Below are 20,665 nucleotides of genomic sequence, written 5' to 3' on the forward strand. Positions count from 1 at the left end.
TGGGATGGGGAGGAGGAGGAGGGGGAGAGGAAGGAGGGGGCTCAGTCTGGGAAGGCCTCCTGGAGGAGGTGAGCTCTCAGGAGGGCTTTGAAGGGCGGAAGAGGGCTAGCTTGGCAGATGTGCGGAGGGAGGGCATTCCAGGCCAGGGGGAGGACGTGGGCCGGGGGTCGACGGCGGGACAAGTGAGAATGAGGCACAGTGAGGAGGTTAGCGGCAGAGGAGCAGAGGGTGCAGGCTGGGCTGTACAAGGAAAGAAGGGAGGTGAGGTAGGAGGGGGCGAGGTGATGAAGAGCCTTGAAGCTGAGTGAGGAGTTTTTGCATCAGCTCATTTGCAGGTTGTATCAAGACAGTGGGAGGTTCAATCAATAAATCAATCAATCAGAAGTATTTTTTGAGTGCCCACTCAAGTGCACTCTGTACTAGGCAATTAGGAAAGTACAGTATGATAGAGTTGGTAGATATGATCCCTGTCCACAAGGAGCTTTGGAGGAGATAAGACACTCCTGGTTTCTGCCTCTATGGGAGTTTTTCGGATCCACTACGGATCAGTCAATCAATCGATCAGTGGTATTTATTGAACACTTACTGTAGGCAGAGCACTGTACTAGATGCTTGGGAGAGTACAGTACGACAGCGTTGGTAGACACATTTGCTGCTCACAATGAGCTTACACTCTAGAGTCAGTTTCTGAACAGGGAATAATCTGGAAATCAGAAGTCATAGGTTCTAGGCCTGGCTCTGCCTGGAATTCACCCTGAGATTTTGAACAGTTATTGTGACCCATCTGTAAAATTTGGAGCAAGATCCTGCCTTTTCCTATCTCCTAGAAATAATGGAAAGCAATCTCATTTCTAGACTGTAAACTTGTGGGCAGGGTATGTCTTTACCAACTCTATTGTCTTGTACTCCCCCAAGCACTTAGTTTAGTGCTCTGCACACAGTAAGCACTCAATAAATACAACTGTTCTGCATAGAGTAAGCATTTAATAAATAATATTGATGGATTGATTGATAAACTGAAGCTGAAGTCCAAAGCTGGAAGAGTGGGATGAATTGGGAGCTGACACTTGTTTAAGGTGTTTGAGGCCTATTTTACAAATCCCTTGGAAAAAATTAGCCTAAATCCTTCAGGGTTTAATCACCCTGATAGTTGAAGGATCACCTTCTGTCTAACAAATATCTCTCCTGCTTCACTTTAGAACTATTTCCTCTTATGTCAGAGTTCTCATTTTATAAACAACCATGTGCACTGAAGATTTGGAATTGGTCATTATCAGCCGCACTAGGGAAACCATAGACAATGACAACAACAGAAACCCCTTAGAAACCAAATCACCACAATATCACCTTTTTTTCCTGCCTGGTTTTATGAAGTGAACATTTGTTCTGGGTTACAACTCTAGAGGCTCTCTCTGGTCTTGGCAGACTTGTAATACCCTAGAATACCATGAAGTGGAGAGGATTTAACAGAAGCTGAATTAAATCACCCTGGTGCTTTTTCTCAACTTTCGCTAAAGTAAATGGAGACATGGTAACAAGCCTAACTGGCTTCTTTGCACTGAGCGTTATCAGTTGATTCTCCTCATGAACACTTGTGTTCCCCATCACTGACATCAGGAGCAGAAATCACAGGCTGTGTCCTTCTGAAGAACATACCCTTCCAAAGAGCAAGCATCCAAACACTTGAATATGCAACCTCTACATGTTTAGCAGCATGGCCTAGTGGAAAGAGCACAGTCCTTTCGGGGGTCTGGGGGCTTGGGTTCTAATCCCACCTCTGCCACTTGCCTGCTGCATGACCCTGGGTTAGATGCTTAACTTCTCTGTGCCTCAGTTTCCTCTTCTGTACATTGGGGATTGGGGACCCCATGTGGGATGGGGACTGTGTTTGATCTGCTTATACTGTATCTACCCCAGCATTTAGCACAACACCTGGCACATAGTAAGTGCTTAATACCACAATTATTAATATTATTATTATTACTGAAACAAGTTGTTAGGGGCAGTGATCAATCCAGACTGCTATGTTCTCATTATGCCTTTTTTCTGCTTGTGGTCCCTGTGGGCTTGGCTCTGGTTGCAATTTATAGAAGCTAGAACAGATTGAGTATATATGCTTTGTGCATAAGGTTGGCCACCCCAACCTCAGCTCTGAGTACACTGCATCCCAGTCAGTAGTTTCTTCAGGATTTAATTTTCCACAAGTCCACTTCATTGATAACAGTGCACAGGGTTCCTCAACGCCCAGGTAAAACATGTCCGGAAACATGGTGAACTTAACTTAGAGATAAGCTCCACTCTGCACTCCAGATAAAATATGGTTATAGGGTCTTCTTGGCTTCCTTGTGGGGAAGTTTAAAATCCAAACAAACACCTGGGTGAAAGTTCTTTTTGAGAAGGCCTCACCATCCAAGTTGTAGCATTACTTCTGAAGGGGAAGCCAAAAGGAAGTAGAAATTTGGTGAGCAGTTGCAGGGTTCTTTTCCCTGTGTTGGGATGCAGAGTCACCCCTCTGTTTCTGAGCTCCGGATGTCTTGGTTAAAAAATTAGGTCTTGGATGCAGTTATAGAGCCGGGAATACCCGTGGACTATTCCTTTATGGTGGTGCCCATTTAGCGCTGAATATGAGGGAGATTCATTCCATGCCTCGTTGTCTCTGTTTATGTCTGTCCCCATTTTGTGTCTCCCTGGATCTCGGGGACCCTGACCTCAGCTTTCTCTCTTTCTCTGTCTTCCCCCAGGTAACGATGAGAGCAGCTGCCAACTGGCCCCCCGCTGCCCTGACCATTGCACCTGTGTGGATTCCGTGGTGCGGTGCAGTAACAAAGGTCTTCGGGTTCTCCCTAAAGGCATCCCCAAGGATGTGACTGAGCTGTGAGTCTCTCCTCCCCTCGCTTGATTCTGCTGCCTTTCTCCTGCCCTCTTACTCTGAGTTCAATTTGGACATGTGCTCTATAAATACCGTTGATTGATCGACTGACAAGCCTAGTCTGGGAAAACTACCAAATGGGTTCCTCCCTGTCCTCTGTCGCAGCCCAGGTCACAATTCCACCTTCTTCAGCCACTGATAATTATAACTGTGGTGATTAAGTGCTTACTATGTACCAAGCATTGTGCTAAACCCTGGGGGAGATACCAGTTCACCAGGTCAGATGTAGTCTGACCTGCTATATGTTGCCAATTTGTAGTTTCCAAGCGCTTAGTACAGTGCTGTGCACACAGAGCTCAATAAATACGATTGAATGAATGAATGAGCCCACTGTTGGGTAGGGACCGTCTCTATATGTTGCCAACTTGTACTTCCTAAGTGCTTAGTACAGTGCTCTGCACACAGTAAGCGCTCAATAAATATGATTGATTGATTGATTGATTGAAGTCCCCCACCCACATGGGGCTTACAATCTCAGTAGAACAGGTATTCAAGCCCCATTTTACAGATGAAGAAGCTGAGGCCCAGAGCAGTTACGTGACTTGCCCACGATCCCACAGCAAGCAAGCGTCAGAGCCGGGATTAGAGCCCTGGTTGTCTGCCAGGCCAGTGCTCTTTCCAGTGGGCCACATGCATCTCTGATTGTGGGCAGAACTCTGAATGGCTGAAACAGCCTGCATTTACTTAGTGTACCTCAGAGCTCATTAGTGCTGCCTCTCTTTTCCTGGTTCGATTTTCTGAGCGAATGAGCATCAAGAGAGAAAGCGAAGCCTCCAAAATGTCTTTCCCCAATGGATTCCAGCCTTTCCCTGGAAGGCATATCTTCCCTCGCTTCTCTTTGCATTTTCCCGTCCTTGGCATGGCTTCGCTCCAGCTAGAAGGAGGGATAACCCGACCACCCGCTCCTCTGCCGCTAACCTCCTCACTGTGCCTCGTTCTCACCTGTCCCGCCGTCGACCCCCAGCCCATGTCCTCTCCCTGGCCTGGAATGACCTTCCTCCGCACATCCACCAAGCTAGCTCTCTTCCGCCCTTCAAAGCCCTACTGAGAGCTCACCTCCTCCAGGAGGCCTTCCCAGACTGAGCCCCCTCCTTTCTCTCCCCCTCCCCATCCCCCCACCCTACCTCCTTCCCCTCCCCACAGCACCTGTGTATATGTTTGTACAGATTTGCTACTCTGTTTATTTTACTTGTACATATTTACTATTCTATTTATTTTATTTTGTTAATATGTTTTGTTTTGTTGTCTGTCTCCCCCTTCATGACTGTGAGCCCGTTGTTGGGTAGGGACCATCTCTATATGTTGCCAACTTGTACTTCCCAAGTGCTTTAGTACGGTGCTCTGCACACAGTAAGCACTCAATAAATACGATTGAATGAATGAATGAATGATAAGGAGGGATCTGCAGGTCTGTTCAAGTGATGGCAGGGAGATGGGTCTCTTCTGGGAAGCTCTGCTTTTGGGATCCCCAACCCCACTTTGCAGAAACACGGAGGTAGAGCCCTCCAAGACTCAGGGAGTCTCTCATCCCAGAAGTAGAGCTCTGCAAAGTCCACCCCAGAATCCGGAACAGGTGCTCGCTGACTGTGGAGACCTGGAGATCCAGAAAGGAGGCCACCTACTTTTCTTTCCCACGGTCCATGCACCCCAAAGAGAGGCTGCCCTCTGCCACCCTCAGGAGGGAGAGTCTCACGAACTGTCAGGAGGCTCCTGCCTTCTTCCTGAGCTTGGCCAGACTGTAACCAGAGCCACCACCATCCTGCCGGAAAGGAGGAAATTCTTTACAGTCATTGTCAATTGTGTGTTCGGGTGGCAGCCATTCACTCTAAATATCTCCGGTGAATGAATAAATTAATAGTGAGTCATGTACCCTGCACTTTGGGCAGATTGGGGTTGTCCTCACAATGAACTGCTTGAATGGGACTGTGGAAAACACATTACCCATGCTCACATCTCCCGGCTAATTGTCCCACTGTGTGACACATTTCAAAAGGAAGAAAATGCCATAAAAACAAACCGTGGATTCTTTCCTCCCAAGCTCATAAAGCAAAGTTTGAAATAACAGAGGTAATAGGATTTAATTGTAAAGTAAATCTGAGCTGGGAAGTGGGCGTATTTCTTTCTTTCTTTCTTTCTTTCTTTCTTTTTGTCTTCTAAGGATTTGTCATTGTTTCCAGTTTTCTTCAAAGAAAGAAACATTCATTTAAATGCATAAATACAGTCTCACCAGCATCCGGCCAAGATCAGTATGGGGTGGCAAGGGTGGGAGTGGCCAGAGTGTTGCAGGAAGAAAGAGACTGGGTATCAGGAAAGCAGAAAAAGGAGAAATCATATGTGGGCATGCCAGGGTGAGCAACTGCATCGGTGGGGGAAGTCTTGACACAGTGAGAATCTGGAGTAGTGCTTTCCAGACTGTGACCAAGAAAATGTTTCCCCCTCCTTCACCATCCACCCTTCCCTCCCCCCACCCCTTCTCCGGGTCACTGTGTGTAGCCCACAGCTCTCTGCCTAATGGCCCTAGTATGAGGGATCAGGTTTAATGGAATAGGAGAAGGACACGAAAAAGAGAAACAGTGAAAATGTGTGGTTTTGTTTCAGGCGATTTTCAAGTTCAAACGATCTAAGCAGATGTATGTAAATGCCATTGGCAAATCCCACTCCCCAAGTGTCATCATGTCGGTTTGGACCGTGCAGACCCTCCCCACTGATTCTCCCCTCCTCTCTCCCCAGCTGTGGGCGAGGGGTCTCCAGCAGGAAAGGGCCTCTCCTGGGATCTGAGCCTCCTGCAAAGGAGCAATTCATGTGTATGAGATTCTAATGCAGAGACCCTTGCCCACCAGCCCCTCCTCTGGCAGAATCACTCAATCGGTCGTATTTACTGAGCGGTGACTGTGTACAGAGCAGAGTACTAAGCTCTTAGGAAGGTGCGAATTAGTTTATTCATTCATTCATTCAATCGTATTTATTGAGCGCTTACTGTGTGCAGAGCATTGTACTAAGTGCTTAGGAAGTACAAGTTGGTTGCTAGACACATCCCCGCAGTGGGCACTCACATTGTCTCGTGTGGTAGATTTGGCTACTAGAAGAGACAGGTAGCTCTGCAGCCTTAAAAGAACAGGCATGCTGCTGAGTTTGTTCAGGGAATAAGCACTTAGTAGGAGCTGGTGCAGGAGTAGTGTTATTTTGGCCTTATAAAAGTTGTATAAATACCAGAGGGCCTCCAGCATCAATGCATTGATAAAACCAGTTTAAAACTTAGAAGCAGAGTAGCTTAGTGGAAAGAGCGTGGGCCTGAGAGGACCTGGGTTCCAATTCCAATTCTGCCACTTGCCTGCTGGGTGACTTGGGGCATGTCACTTAGCTTCACTTTGCCTCAGTTTCCTCATCTGTAACGTGGGAGTTAAATATCTGTTCTCTCTAATACTTAGACTCTGAGTTCCCTATGGGGCCAGGATTATGTCAAATCTGGTTGTGTTGTGCCTACTCCAGGATTTTGTTCCTTTGCTAGGTGCAGAGTAAGAACATGACAAATATCAATCAGTCATATTTATTGAGCACTTACTTTGTGCAGGGTATTGTACCAAGCACATGGGAGAGTAGAATATAACAAAGTTGGTAGTCATATTTCCTGCCCACAACAATCCTACAGTCCAGAGGGGTAGACAGACATTAATATAAATAAATAAATTATGGATATGTACATAAATGCTGTGGGGCTGAGGGAAGGGTGATTGAAGGGTACAAACCCAAGTGCAAGGGTGCAAAGGCAGGGAGTGGAGGAAGAGGAAATGAGGGTTTAGTTAGGGAAGACTTCTTGGAGGAGATCTGCCTTAATAAGGCTTTGAAGGTGGGAAGAGTAATTGACTGTTGGATATGAAAAGGGAGAGTATTCCAGGCCAGAGGCAGGACGTGGGTGAGACGTTGGCAGCAAACTCAAGGTACAGTGAATAGGTTTTCGTTAGAGGAACAAAGTGTGTGAGCTGGGTTGTAGTAGGAGAGCAGTGAGATAAGGTAGAAGGGGGCAAGGTGATTGAGTGCTTCAAAACAGATGGTAATAATAGCAATTATATTATTGAAAGAGGATAAGGATTATTATTAATAATAGTAAAACATTGCTTCTTAGACTGTCAATCCTGTTAGTGCACCATGAATGGACTAGCCTTGGAGAATTCTCCACTGAATGTGAGCTGTGGGGCCATTCTCTCTCTTAGAACAATACCTAACTATAGCACCATTTCTTTCTTAGTCCCTTGAATGTCAGTATAATCAGGTTCTATTGCGTGTGAGCACCTAAATGGTCATTCTAGTTAGAGGTTCAGTTTGTTTTTCATTGCATGGTTGTCAGGTTGCTGAAATTCTATCCCCCTTCAGAGCTCAGAGGACAAATGAGTACGAGGCACAAGTTAACCAAGTTGTCTAGATTTTCAAACTGATTACACTAGTTGGAACTTGTAGTCCTGATTTGGCATTTCATTTCTTAGAAATGAAATAATTAAAATCAGTGGCTGGTGTTCTTTTTCTTGTGCTCCTAGTTAGGAACCAAGGAAATCAGCATCGTGAGTGAGCCAGGGCTGGTGCCTTGGCAAAGACTGGGATGGCATTTCCTTGCAGTGCAGGTTTTTCCGGCCATCCTGGGCCCCTGACCTGAGCAGAGCCTGTTGCTGGCAGACGAGGGCTGTGGAAGGCACGAGGCCAAGATTCTAGCTGGAGCAAGGGGCCGAGGGACTTAGCTACTCTTGGATATTGCAGTCCTCAGCTCGGCCTTGCCAAGAGAGAATGATCATGATTGCACAGCTGGCCAGTTGGTGTGGCTTTTACAAAAATCGCGTAAGTGTGTGTTTTTACTTTGGCTGCCCAGCATGCACAGGGGAACCATGAAGTACATGTATATGCCCCTGTCACTGATGTTTCGTCCTAGCAGATGGCCCAACAGCAAGGGATCACCAATAGGTGACAGGCAATAACTGGTTGTCCTCTGGAAGGACAGCCTCTCAATAGAAAGCTGCAGAGGGCAAGGCCCGATTAAGGCTTTGGGTGCCAAGGGACTATACCTCCCTTGTGGGAAAAAGAGGGAGAAGTGGGATGGGAAAAAGAGGAACCAAGGGAGAGAGGAGAAAGGAGAGGAAGGGTTGGAAGTACCACTCCCCCTTAGCCTTCACCTCCTGCTGCTGTAATCCCTCCAGCCAAGCAGCAGCGGGTGGCTCTGGCCCCCAGCCCAGTAAAGACCACCTGAGCCCGGGGGGCTGCTGCTTGGGTCTCAGTGGCAAAGGCTAGGGCTCCTTAGAGAGAAAGGCTTCTGTCCCCACCCCCGCCACAGTGCTTGGCGAGGGCAAGAGGAATTGCACAGGTTCCAGATCTGACCCTGAGAGCCACATCCTGAGGGCAGAAAACAAAAACCTAGTGGAAAGAGCATGGGTCTGGGTTCTAATCCCAGCTCTGCCACTCGTCTGCTCTGTGACCTTGGGCAAATCGCATAACTTCTCTGCGCCTCACATCCCTCATCTGTAAAATGTAAGTCATGTGGGACGACAAGTCCTGTGTCCAACCCGAATAGCTTGTATCTACCCCAGCTCTTAGTACAGTGCCTGTCACATAGTAAGCACTTAACAAATACCATAAAAAAACAACAAAAAAACACTTTGGCTTCGCACTCGATCCCCTCGAGATTTAAGGGATTAAGTGAGTCGGTTAAGACTGTTCTCTGCCTGAACTGAAAACCTCCGTGGAGCCACAACCCTGATTGGCAGCCCCCATTGCTGGAGGAGCCTGGGGCATTTTCCCCTTGTCTAGCACTGACCCAGCGGTTGTTTGGCTAGTAACTAACCTGAGCTGGCTAGGAGCCCTAAAGGGATTCCCCTGGAGTAGCTAGGATGGCTGGCTGTTCTGGACAAGGGTAGGGGTTGGGGGCTATCTGGAATGCTGAGTTCTTTCTTTTTGTATGGTATTTATTGAATGCTTATTTTCAATTGTATATATTGAGTCAATATATATGAGTTATACTCAGCTCTTGGGAGAGGTTACGATACAACCATAAAGAGACACATTCCCTGCCCACAACAAACAGCACTACACTAAGTACTTGGGTGAGTGTAATAGAGGTAGAGAACACAAAACCTGCCCTAAAGGAGGTTACAATCTATTGAGGGATATATAGACGTTAAAATAAATTAGACAAGTAAAGAAGCAAAATATAACGATATGGACCTAAGTTCTGGTGGCTGGGGGAGGGATGGGTGAACCTAAGGGATTCAGCCCAATTGCATAGGAGATGCAGAAGGGAGGAAGAATAGGGTGGGGGAAATGAGGGGTTAGTCAGGGAAGGGCTTTTGGAGGAGATGTGATGTTAGTAGGACTTTGAAGGTGGCGAGAGTGGTGGTGTGTCAGATATAAAGGGAGAGGGAGTCCTATTTCAGAGGAGAGGGAACATAAGCAAGGGATCGATGGTGAGAGAAATGAGATTGGGGTACCGTAGGCAGGTTGGAGTTAGAAGAACGAAGGGTGTGGATCTCCTTAGTTTTACTTTGCTTGTCTGACCCTGGGTGCTTCTCCCAGCATGTCACCAATCCTGCTTTTGACCGGCTCCTGCCCCCCTCACCCCCACGCCCTACAGAATTGCTGCACTTGGTGACCAGGAAAATATTTCTTGAACTTACTGATCTCACAGCATCTGGTTCACGTGCTAGTCCTTGCAGGGGAAAGAGCTTTTCCCTAGCGCTGGGGGATGACCGAGCTTGTAAAGAGGGACATTCCAAGAGTAAGGGAGAGGAAAACAGAGCACAGAAAACTACTGGCATCATTTCCTCTTGCTCTGATGTTTAGATTTGGGCACCTGTTAAGTGTCCAGGAGAAAGAGAGAGAGTGAGAGCCAACTTTGCAAAATTGAAACCACCACCTGACCCCTAGGAAGCCCTGGTGATCTCAGGCCGGAGCCTCCACTGATAGCAATGAACTGCCAAGTGACCAGAAATCAGGGAATGGGTAAAAAGGCTCAGAGTAATCTACAGAGGGTGGGATTCTTTCCCAGTGTTCTTCTCATGCCGCTGACAACACTTGGCTACATTTAGACAGTAATTCAAGTGGGATTTCCCCTCCTAGCTAACAAATAGGGAAGCGAATACAATAGAGAAACAATTTTAAATAACAGCTTCGAAGGAGCTGGCCCAGATTCATGCCAATCAGCAAAGACTGTGGCTCAGTGGGTAGTATGTAAATAGAAAAAAATCTCCAATGGAGGACACTTTTAATTATTCTGCAAGAGGGATGTTGGTTTTTGGCAACAGCCAAAGCTGCAAATTTAAATCAGTATGAATTTCAAATTGATCTAGTCGAAAGGGTCCAATGCTGGGCATTGCTGGGTCTCATGCTGGGCAGGATCAGTATGTGGGATCACTAATAGGGTTAGGAAAGCCAAAACCTGCTGGGGCCGAAACTGTTTGTTAAAATTACTTTGGAGGTACCATCAATTCTTTATTTTTTCTCTTTTTCCCCCAAAGACAGTGACTGAGTCCATGATCCATATATGTTAGCAGCCTCTGGTTCCAGCACAACAAAGGGAAATTTGCTGCCAATGCCATTTTTTGCTTTTTCACACCAAAAGGCTGCAAACCATTAGGCTGAAATGAAGCAAGCCGGTTTCTTTCTTTGAGATAACATCTTGAGGCATGCTTCCTGGTGGCCCCAGGAGTTTGCCTGAGTGTCAGCTGCTGCTCAGGGGGAGCTGAATCTTTTTCCTTTCCATGCCAAGGATTTGCAATGTAGATTTGTTCTCCTGAGCATCTGGAGCCTGGCTAGGAATTGGAGAAGCCCTAGAAGGGAGGGAAAAGCTTGCGTTGTCGGAGCACTGTGGTGCAGAAGCTTTAGCAGACTGTCTCAGCATTCTCTCTTGCCTGATCTTCCAGTGTGGGCTGACAATCAATCAAACAATCAATGGCATTCATTGAGTGCTTACTGAGAGCGGAGCACTGTGCTAAGCCAGGAGCAAGGCTTTCTCCCTAACTCTTCCTTTCTCTCCCTTTCCTGTACCAACATGCCCGAGTCCTAGGGCCCCCAAGGGTGGTAGCAGAAGGTGATGGAGAAGCAAGAGGGATGTGGAAAAGCAGCCCCTCCATCAGACAGGCAGGTGGATATCAGAGTGTCTGAGACTGCCTTGGAGATGTACAGCCAGTGGGTCCAGACTCCCAAAGCATTACCGTTTTTGTGCTCAGGGCCATCCTTGCATACATGAGCTTGACACGTAAGATTGGGTTTGTCCTGTCAAGATTCAGGTCCAAAACAGAAGTTTCCATGTTCTCAAAATGTGCTTGCCAAATTTAAAGTTGCTTTCCTTTTGAAATCAAACCATTTGATATCCTTGTTCCTATCCTGCCTCACTTGATCAGTGAAAAGCTGCTTTCATTTTTAAATGATTCCTTTCTGTATCAGTTTCCTCATCTGTAAAATGGGAGCTAACTAACTGTTGTCCCTCCTACTTAGGCTGTGAACCCCAACATGGGACAGGGACTGTGTCTTATCTGATTATCTAGTATCTACGCCAGCACTCAGTACAATGCTTGGCACATGGTAAATGCTTAACAAACACCACTGTTATCATGACTATTGTTGTGGTCATGATCACTATCCCAGTGAAGTGTAGGATTCTCTTTCACCTTAGTCTGAACATTCTTCAATGAGAATGATTAACATATTCTCTTGCTCACACTATTGCTGCCATTCTTGAATGCATTGTAATGGCATTCTTTTTTTCTGTTTCTTCTTCCTGTCCTGACTTTTGCCCAGGTGTTGCATGCTAGTCCTCCCAACCTTACTGTATCCCAGCACACTTCCCCTGTGGTAGTTTCTGCACTCTGAATGTGATGTCTTATGAACAGTGATGCCGTATGAGAAAATAATATGAAGAACCAAAGCAGAGAGATCAGGATCCTAGTAGGAGCAGTTAAATGGAATCAGATAATACTGAGAGGTGGCACAACTGTGAGGACATCTTTCTCTCCTACAATCTTACCTGTCAGTAGCAAATTTACTGAGCCAGGCCTTCAATATAGAAAGTCTCATAGCTAAGGTTTTGGCATAACACATTCACCCGTGGTACAGGGAGAGCTCATCGCTGCTGCTCTCCGTGGTCACAAGATATGGGGTGAAAGGCTGCCCTGTCATTAATGTTGTTTGGGCTGGGTTGCCTGAATGAGGGGATTTTCAGCCAAATCAATATCTCTCCAGCTTAGCCTCAGAGCCCTTGCAAATGTGCTTGGTATTTCATTATGTTCACTCAACCAAACTCCAACTAGAAAAGTTCTGTTCCTGATCTTGAAGCGGATCCTGAAGCTCAAGAGTGAGGATGCCATTTTTCTAGTCTTGAAACTTTGGTAGTAGGGAACACTACTTGATCAGATAAGTGAGTGCTCTCAGACCCGTCAGAATCGTACCACATAGAGACCTTGATCATTAAACCGTGCAGACCTCCGAGGAGCACTTAGAATAAAATAATGTTTCTTAGGATGAGGGCCTCGTGGTCTTTGGAGCAGTTGTGGAAATGGTGGTATAAGGAAGAAACTGGTGGGAATACAGTTCTGGGTCCTTCATATTATTAGTAGAGTTAACCATTAGAATTACCTCTGCTGATTGAAATTTCCCTATCAATTCTCATGGTAATATAGAGAAATTATAGAGAATACTATGTGTATATAATAATATGTGAAAATTAAACCTAGAGGCCAGAGGTTAAGTGACATGATGACATTCCAGATAAAGAGCAGGTTCTTGAGAAATTGCCTTTTTTCCAGCTCAAAAATGTGTTTGAGTAAGACTTTTGTTCTTTAGGATGCCATTATTGGCAATCATACTGTTTGTGGTTCATTTTCTTGGTTTTGTTTTGTTTCATTTTGTTGGTTTTCATTGTTTTTGTTGTTCATTGTAGTTAGTGTGTTGTTACTGAAATTGACATTCTGCAAAGGAGAAATAGATTAGCAGTTCACCTTAAGCAGCCATTCTCCCTGGAGTATAGAGAGTATACTGTAGACCGTCTAGACAGTCTCTAGCCAGTGAGCTCACTGTGGGCCAGGAACATGCCTACCAACTCTATTCTATTGTCCTTTCCCAAATGCAGTGTCTAGTACAATGCTTTACACATATTCATTCAATCACACATAGTAAGCACCCAATAGATACTTTTGATTGAGTGATATATTCAACCTCAGAGTAGGTTACTACACTTAGAGTGAACAAGAGTGATGTTACTTTTTCATGTTTTATATACCTAAATGCAAATTGTTTCATAGACCTTTGCATCATGCCACTTTGTACAGATGTATCATTTTTCCACTAAAGTTTTGCTCATATGAGGCCAAAAGAATCACTGTTCCTATTTTCAGTGGGAACAAATGCAAATACCTGGAGAGTGTTGCCAGTGAACCAGGTCTCTCAGTGAGGAAGAAGCAGGAAAAAAAGGCAGATCCTGCCTCAGATTGGTTACTAATTACCAAGCGCTTTCCAAATTGCAGAAAATCAGTCGAGGAGAACTAATAGCTCAGGGTTTAACCAGTCTAGGATAGTTGGCACGATATTGTTAACTAGCCCTAGTTCCCATATCAGAAACAGAAATCTTAACCTACTCAATTCCTTTTAAATTCAACAATAGAATATCATGCTGGCACAATTCCCTGCTAACAGTCTCCACAATGGTAGTCTGCATTTTGATATTCCATCCTCACATTCTTCCTGAGTGTTTCTAGGCATTTCCTAAACAATTAAAAGGGATGAATGATGTTTGTGTAATTGTGTTCCCCTTCAGGTCTGATTTCTTCTGGGTCCATTAGTTCTTAAAGTCAAGTACATAGATTTCAGTTGCCTTTTCCATGCCTTCAAGACTTCTGCTATGCTGTATGTATCCTATCAATCAATCTATAGTATTTATTGAGCACTTCCTGTGAGCAGAACACCGTACTAAGTACTTGGGAGAGTACAATACAACAGAGCTGGTAGATATGTTCCCTAGAATGTATCTTCCTTGTAACCTTCTAACTGTAACTCTCAACTTTCTGGGTTCTAGTCTCCAACATGTTGTCCGCAACTTTCTCCCTGCTTGGGAGTCTTTCCCGCTTTCAAAACCATCCAGCCAAATTCCTTCCCTCTTTCATTCATTCATTCATTCAATCGTATTTATTGAGCGCTTACTGTGTGCAGAGCACTGTACTAAGCACTTGGGAAGTACAAGTTGGCAACATATAGAGACCCAACAGTGGGCTCACAGCCTAGAAGGGGAAGACAGAGAACAAAACAAAACTTATTAACAAAATAAAATAAATGGAATAAATATGTACAAATAAAATAAATAGAGTAATAAATACGTACAAACATATATACATATATACAGGTGCTGTGGGGAGGGGAAAGAGGTAAGGCGAGGGGAGGGGGAGGGTGGGGAGAGGAAGGAGGGGGCTCAGTCTGGGAAGACCTCCTGGAGGAGGTGAGCTCTCAGTAGGGCCCTGAAGGGCCTTGAAGTAGGCCTTCAAATTCTTCCTAAAAAATATCACCTCCTCCAGGAGCCATTTCCTAACTAATCCTTTTCCTTCCTAGTCTTAACCCCAAAGAAGGAGCTCCACAATTCTTGCCTTCCCAACTTACTTACATATAGACTGCATGTCAACTGACCTCATCTGCTTAACATGCACTTCTTTGGTTTTTGCCTTTCTTATTGTTCTGTGCTTATTTTTTAGGTACCTGGAAGGAAACCATTTAACAGCCGTACCCAGGGAACTGTCCTCCTTCAGACATCTGACACTGATGTAAGAAATGCGGGTTTGGGTGCAGAGACCATAGGATGCTGTGTTCCATGGCAGGGGTAGTTTGAGGAATATCTGTTTTTGTATTATGGTGTCTAGATCATCACAGCAGTAACCTCTCCCCTGAACAGACTTGAAAGGGTTATATTCATTCATTCATTCATTCATTCAATCGTATTTATTGAGCACTTACTGTGTGCAGAGCACTGTACTAAGCGCTTGGGAAGTACAAGTCGGCAACTTATAGAGACGGATATTACCTAGCCTCCCTTGGACTTGCCAGACTGAACACAAGAGGCATGAGATTATTAATGTCATGATAGTGGGTATTACCTTTTTATAGCTAAATTTTTCTGTATGCTGTTGTCATCTGGAGGAAGAAACTTTTGAAAGCCAATGTACCCACCCCTAGGTCACCTCCCCCAGTCCTGAATGAAATGCCAAATTCCCAGGCAAAGGAAATTGAACCTTCTCCTACCTTGCAATGGATTTTGAGGCTTATATCACTATGTCTTTCCGCTCTTGACTGGGCCTCCTAATCAGCTAGTCTGCGCTCATTGCAGAGAACATTGTGGGAGCCGGCCTTCTACTCTGATGTTTCCCTGATCAGTAGCCTTCAGCTGTTCCTGCACTGAGGCACCATGGAATTTCCAGTTAAAGCTTTTGAGACCCAGCTAAGGATGGCCTCACAGATCTGGGTTACTGAGTGTTGGAACCTTCTGGCTTAGGAAGGGTTACTGTCCTAGGCCACCCTTAGGATGTGTGTGCCTCAAAATAGTCTCCCTGAAGTTTCAGCTTTCTGAAACCCCTTCCCTTTATCTTCTCCTCCCCGATTCTCCCTCCCAGTCTTCTTAGACAAAAAGAGCCCTCCCATATATTTCAATGTAGTTTGTTGTGTAGTTAGATACTGTGGTCCTATAGTCACAAATCCCTTTGTTTTCCTGGGTCAGGAGAAACCCAAGAGAGAAGGACAGAGAGGGATGCAGTGGGTGAGCTGTCCAAGCTATGCACCGTTGTAGAAATGGCTATGTGACTGAGCACAATTCTGGGCTCCACAAGATTGTGGGAGCTTCTGCTATGAACTACCACACTTCTTTCGAGGCCCCAAGAAATGGAATCTCTCTAGACTGTGGAGAGATCGTGGAAGGGGGAGCCTTGGGTGGACATTAAAGAGGTGATGACTCAGAGAACCCCAGAGAATGAAGATCCATACTCCCTGTTAGCAATTCTGAGTGTGACTGGTTCTTCCTCCACCCAGTGAGCCCCATAAACTCATTCTGATGCAGCCAGCAGTGTTTGGAGGAGCATGAGAATTCAGGTTGGCACAAGGGGGCTTGTAGAGAATGGGGCTACCATGAGGAATGACTCAAAGGGGGCAGATTCCATGAGTTTCCTGATAAAAATTAGCTTCACACATCTACCTTCCACAGAATGATTTGTGGCCCTCACTGCTTAGTTTGAAGACTGGCAACTACATATGTGATCTGGCCAGCCCTACACCCAACACGTGAGGAGGGAATCCAGAGAGCCAATATTTTGGAACGTAACAAGTCCCTGTTTATCGTGGTGATGGAAATGTTTAGTTTGGAATATGTGCCAGGGAGTGTGATGCTTGGCCACTGAAAACAATTCATCCTGAAGCCAAATGGATTACTGATACATATATATGTTTCTTCTAGCGATCTGAGCAACAACAGCATCAGCATATTGGCTAATTATACCTTTAGCAACATGACTCAGCTCTCAACACTGTAAGTATTGGAACATGCTACCATTAAGAGACAGATCATGGTGTCCCCCCCACTACCCTCCCCCGCCCCCCCCAAAACACACACACACATACACACACCCCACCCCCCCACCCCCAACTCTGCCGTGCTATCTACAACAGTCACTATTCAGTTTCAATGTTTAGTGGTTGGTACCCATCAGAAACAAATAGGCAAAACACTGCAGGTGTGCTCTGCTTCTTCCAGGATCCTGAGTTACAATCGTTTGCGCTGCATTCCAGCTCATGCCTTCAATGGACTGCGGTCTCTCCGGGTGCTGTGAGTATTCCCTGATCTGGGACTTCGGCTTGTATTTCATTCCCATTTCAGAACTGAGCAGATGGCTCCCAGGCGATCTAATACACTGTGAATGGCTTTAAACCAAGTCCCACATACTGTCCCTACCTGCTCCCTCCCCCCATCAGAGTCACGCTATGTGGAAAGTGATCCCAAAGGATTCCAGAGAATTCTGAAAGTGGGCTTCCTCAAACTGTCTTCCCAGCTACTACTACTACTACTACTACTACTACTACTACTACTAATAATAATAATAATAATAATAACAATTATGGTATTTGTTAAGTGCTTACTATGTGCCAGGCACTATAATAAGTGCTGGGGTGGATACGGGCAAATTGGGTTGAACACAGTCCCTGTCCCATATGGGGCCCAGAGTCTCAATCCCCATTTGAAAGATAAGGTAACTGAGGCACAGAGAAGTTACGTGATTTGCCCAAGGTCACACAGCAGACGAGTACCAGAGCTGGGATTAGAACCCATGACCTTCTGACTCTCAGGCCCATGCTCTAGCTATTAGCTACTAAGAGGGTGGAGCTTGGGTTCTAGATTGTAGGCAAGAGAAAACAATCAAAAGGAGAGAATTGGACCTGCCCAGCTGGACATGCGTTGGGGGTCCTGGAGATAGTATTCCCTGCTTCCCACCCCTTCTAGAGGATTTCTGAAAGTGGACCCATTGCAGTTGTTCTTAGGAACTGTATTTGTGTGTTTGGGTTGGAGTGCTAAGCAGACTCCTGTTCCCATGTAGAATCAGTCAATCAATCTTAAGTATTTATTGAGCACTTACTCTGTGCACAGCACTGAACTAAGCTCTCAGGAGAGTTCACTAGAGTAAATAGAGCCCAGGGGCTGGGCTTTGGGAAGCACAGGGGTGAAGGGGCCTTAGTTCACCCCTGGAGTCAGGCCCATCTTGGCAAATGTTCTTGGTTCATTTTAAATCACCATCAGATACTTCTGATGATGGTTCCATTCTCTAGAATGTAATCTACATTCTACGTATATTCTTCAGTATAGGTTCTCTAGACTGTAAGTTCCTCTCTAGACTGTTATTCTCCCAAGCACTTAGTACAGTGGTCTGCACGCAGTTGGCGCTCAATAAATATGATTGATTGATTGATTGATATTTATTAAGAGGCCACAATGTGCCAAGCCCTTCATTGGCCACTGACAAAGATTGGTCCCTGCCCGTGAAGAGTTTACAATCCAGGGACTAAACCAAGAAGAGGGTGACTGTCTTGAATAGGAGTAATCCTAGAGCCTTATGGTGGTAAAAGAAGCAATTAAACAATTAGACCATGCTTATCTTCGAAGAAGATTCTGTTGTTCAGGCTTCACATTTAAACAGTTTAGCAACTCTAGCCTGCATCCCCTGCCTCCAGCCTGTTAACTCCCCACCTTCTTGGTTCAATTCACAGAGACATTAGTGAAATGGAGCCCGAGTCTGCCTGAGCCCCAAACACGCTGGAACCTCCAGACTGATTTGATTTATTATGGTCCACAAAACTCCGATGTCAGCGCCGACTCCCGCCACATGTCATCTACGTTGTTATTAAAAATCAATTCTCCGGAGGGGAGAAAATGCCTGGGACTGACAGTGTGCAATCTGTTATTGTCACTTATTTATTATCCACAGTCTCGGGAGAATTTCAGAAAGAAAACATCAGCAAAACAATTTCCCCATTTTCAGTGTAACAGAAAGAAGGCATGTACATCTCATCAGCTGGAGCTAAAGCACATCACCCCTCCCACAACAACTCCCTGCCAATTTGCCCTTCTGCCCCAATGTGCCAGGTTTTAGGGAGATTTTGCTACCACCAGACATCTTCTTTCCATCTCAGAAGAAAGCCTGAGCAGCTTTAAGTAGGGTGTCCTCACAGAGGTGCCAGCTTTTCGTTATGAGCAAAGGGGCTGAAAGGGGAGGGATTTTAAGCAATCAGTCTCTATCAATTTCATCTGTATAATGGGGATACAAAACCTGTTCTCCCGTCTACTTAGGGAGCCTCATATGGGACAGGGGCTGTATCCGACCTAATTAACTTGTGTCTATCCCAGTGCTTAGAATAGTGCTTGTTACAGACTTACTGCTTAACAAATACCACAGTCAAATCAGTCAATGGTATTTATTGAGTGCTTAGTGTGGGCAGGCCACTCTACTGAGCACTTGGGAAAGTACAGTGTAATAGAGTTGATAGATGCCATCCCTGTCCACAATGAGCTTGCCATCTACAGGGGATGGATGGACCTTGGAAAGGATCAGTCTTCAAAGAGCTAACAGCCCAGAAACCCTCTATTTCGGGTCCTTTCAGTCATGACTGGAAATTCTCGGATCTTGAGCGAAGTATGAGAGTTGAGCAAAGCTCAGGTCCAGCCCAAATAGCTGTGGGGGAGATTGCCCCTCTCCCTCCCAAGGAACAGGTTCCTAAGGATCCCTCATATGTAGGGGCACACTTCTAAAGGCCTCTCTAGTGCTCCTGGGCCCTTTGAATTTCTCCTCTTGATCCATGCCGCAGAAACCTACAGCTGCTTTTCCTGCCCTAGGCGATAAATCTTCATCTCTGTCATCATCCCCGCCAGCCGCAGAAGTAATAACGGTGATATTTAAGTGCTTACCATGCGTCAGAACTGTGCTAACCTCTGGGGTTAATGGAGTATTCTCAGATCACATCCAGTCCCTGCCCTATATGGGGATCCTAGTCTAAGAAGGAGGGAGAACAGACATTTTATCCCCATTTAACTGAGGGGCTGCAGAATTAAGTGATTTGTCCAAGGTAGTACAGCAGACAAGTGGTGGAGGTGGAAATAGAACCCAGATCTCCTGATTCCCAGTTCTGCGATTATTGTGCTGTTTATTTCAGACTTGTTCTGGTTCTCTGCAGAGGAGTTTGAAGTCTTATTATCCCCATGATCTTAAGGGCTGTATCAACAGATAGAGCATCCTACTGTGGGAAGTGTGGGGAGGGATGGGGAGAGAAGAAAAGGCACCTTCACTTCTCTGCTCCCTGCAGAAAGAATGAATCTTTCCTAAATCTATTTCTGCTTTTCAATCCAAGGGCTAAACAAGGTCTTGAGCACTCAGTTTGGAACTTAGGAAACTTCTCCAGGAGGATACTGAGGTTTCAGTCTGACTCTCTTTAACATGCAGATTTTCAGGTGTAGAGAGGGTCCTGAAATCTAAGTATGGGTCCTGTACTGCTCAGAGGTGCTGCCCTCAGGCTTTCCAGAGGGAGGGGAACTAGGTGGTCCCTAAGAGCTTTCTGAGTTGTTCTCTCTCTATCTACCATTTATTTATGTTCAAGCACAGGACTCCCTCTTTTAAAAATCCATCAGAGAAGCAGTGTGGCTCAGCGAAAAGAGCATGGGCTTTGTTTGGAGTCAGAGGTCACGGGTTCAAATCCCAGCTCTGCCAATTGTCAGCTGTGTGACTTTGGGCAAGTCACTTAACTTCTCTGGGCCTCAGTTACCTCATCTGTAAAATGGGGATTAAGACCGTGAGCCCCCCATGGGACAATCTGATCACCTTGTAACCTCCCCAGCACTTAGAACAGTGCTTTGCACATCGTAAGCACTTAATAAATGTCATTATTATTATTATTAAAACAAATCTGGTGAGTATGCATTGCTCTGGAAGGTTGCTACCACTGGACTCTGTAGTTTATAGAGCTCTCGGCAGTGGAGCTAATATATGTGCAGATGTGACCAGGAGAAGTTGCAACACCAAGTGGCCTTTGGATCACTTTGTCTTTAAAATGAGGATTGTGCTTGAGTTTCCAGGGTACAGGATCTTATTCTCAAAAGATTAACAATGTGGTTGAAGTTCATTTTGCAGCACTGTGAGGGACCATGGAGACACTTGAGAAAGAATAAAAAGGGCCAGAATGATCATGAATATACAG

The 20,665-nt window shown here is 45.6% G+C and overlaps 1 protein-coding gene across 1 annotated transcript in view; it reads left to right on the forward strand.

Moving 5' to 3' along the window:
• SLIT3 (slit guidance ligand 3) overlaps positions 1-20,665 on the forward strand; it is a 625,600-nt gene that overhangs the window by 547,244 nt on the left and 57,691 nt on the right. Inside the window, exons 21-24 of the mRNA XM_038771676.1 lie at positions 2,742-2,874; positions 14,641-14,709; positions 16,386-16,457; positions 16,683-16,754. Of these exons, the coding sequence (XP_038627604.1) occupies positions 2,742-2,874; positions 14,641-14,709; positions 16,386-16,457; positions 16,683-16,754 (346 nt within the window). The remainder of the gene's footprint in view (positions 1-2,741; positions 2,875-14,640; positions 14,710-16,385; positions 16,458-16,682; positions 16,755-20,665) is intronic.

This window comes from Tachyglossus aculeatus, chromosome X1, assembly GCF_015852505.1.
Source record: "Tachyglossus aculeatus isolate mTacAcu1 chromosome X1, mTacAcu1.pri, whole genome shotgun sequence".
NCBI classification, from domain to species: Eukaryota; Metazoa; Chordata; class Mammalia; order Monotremata; family Tachyglossidae; genus Tachyglossus; species Tachyglossus aculeatus.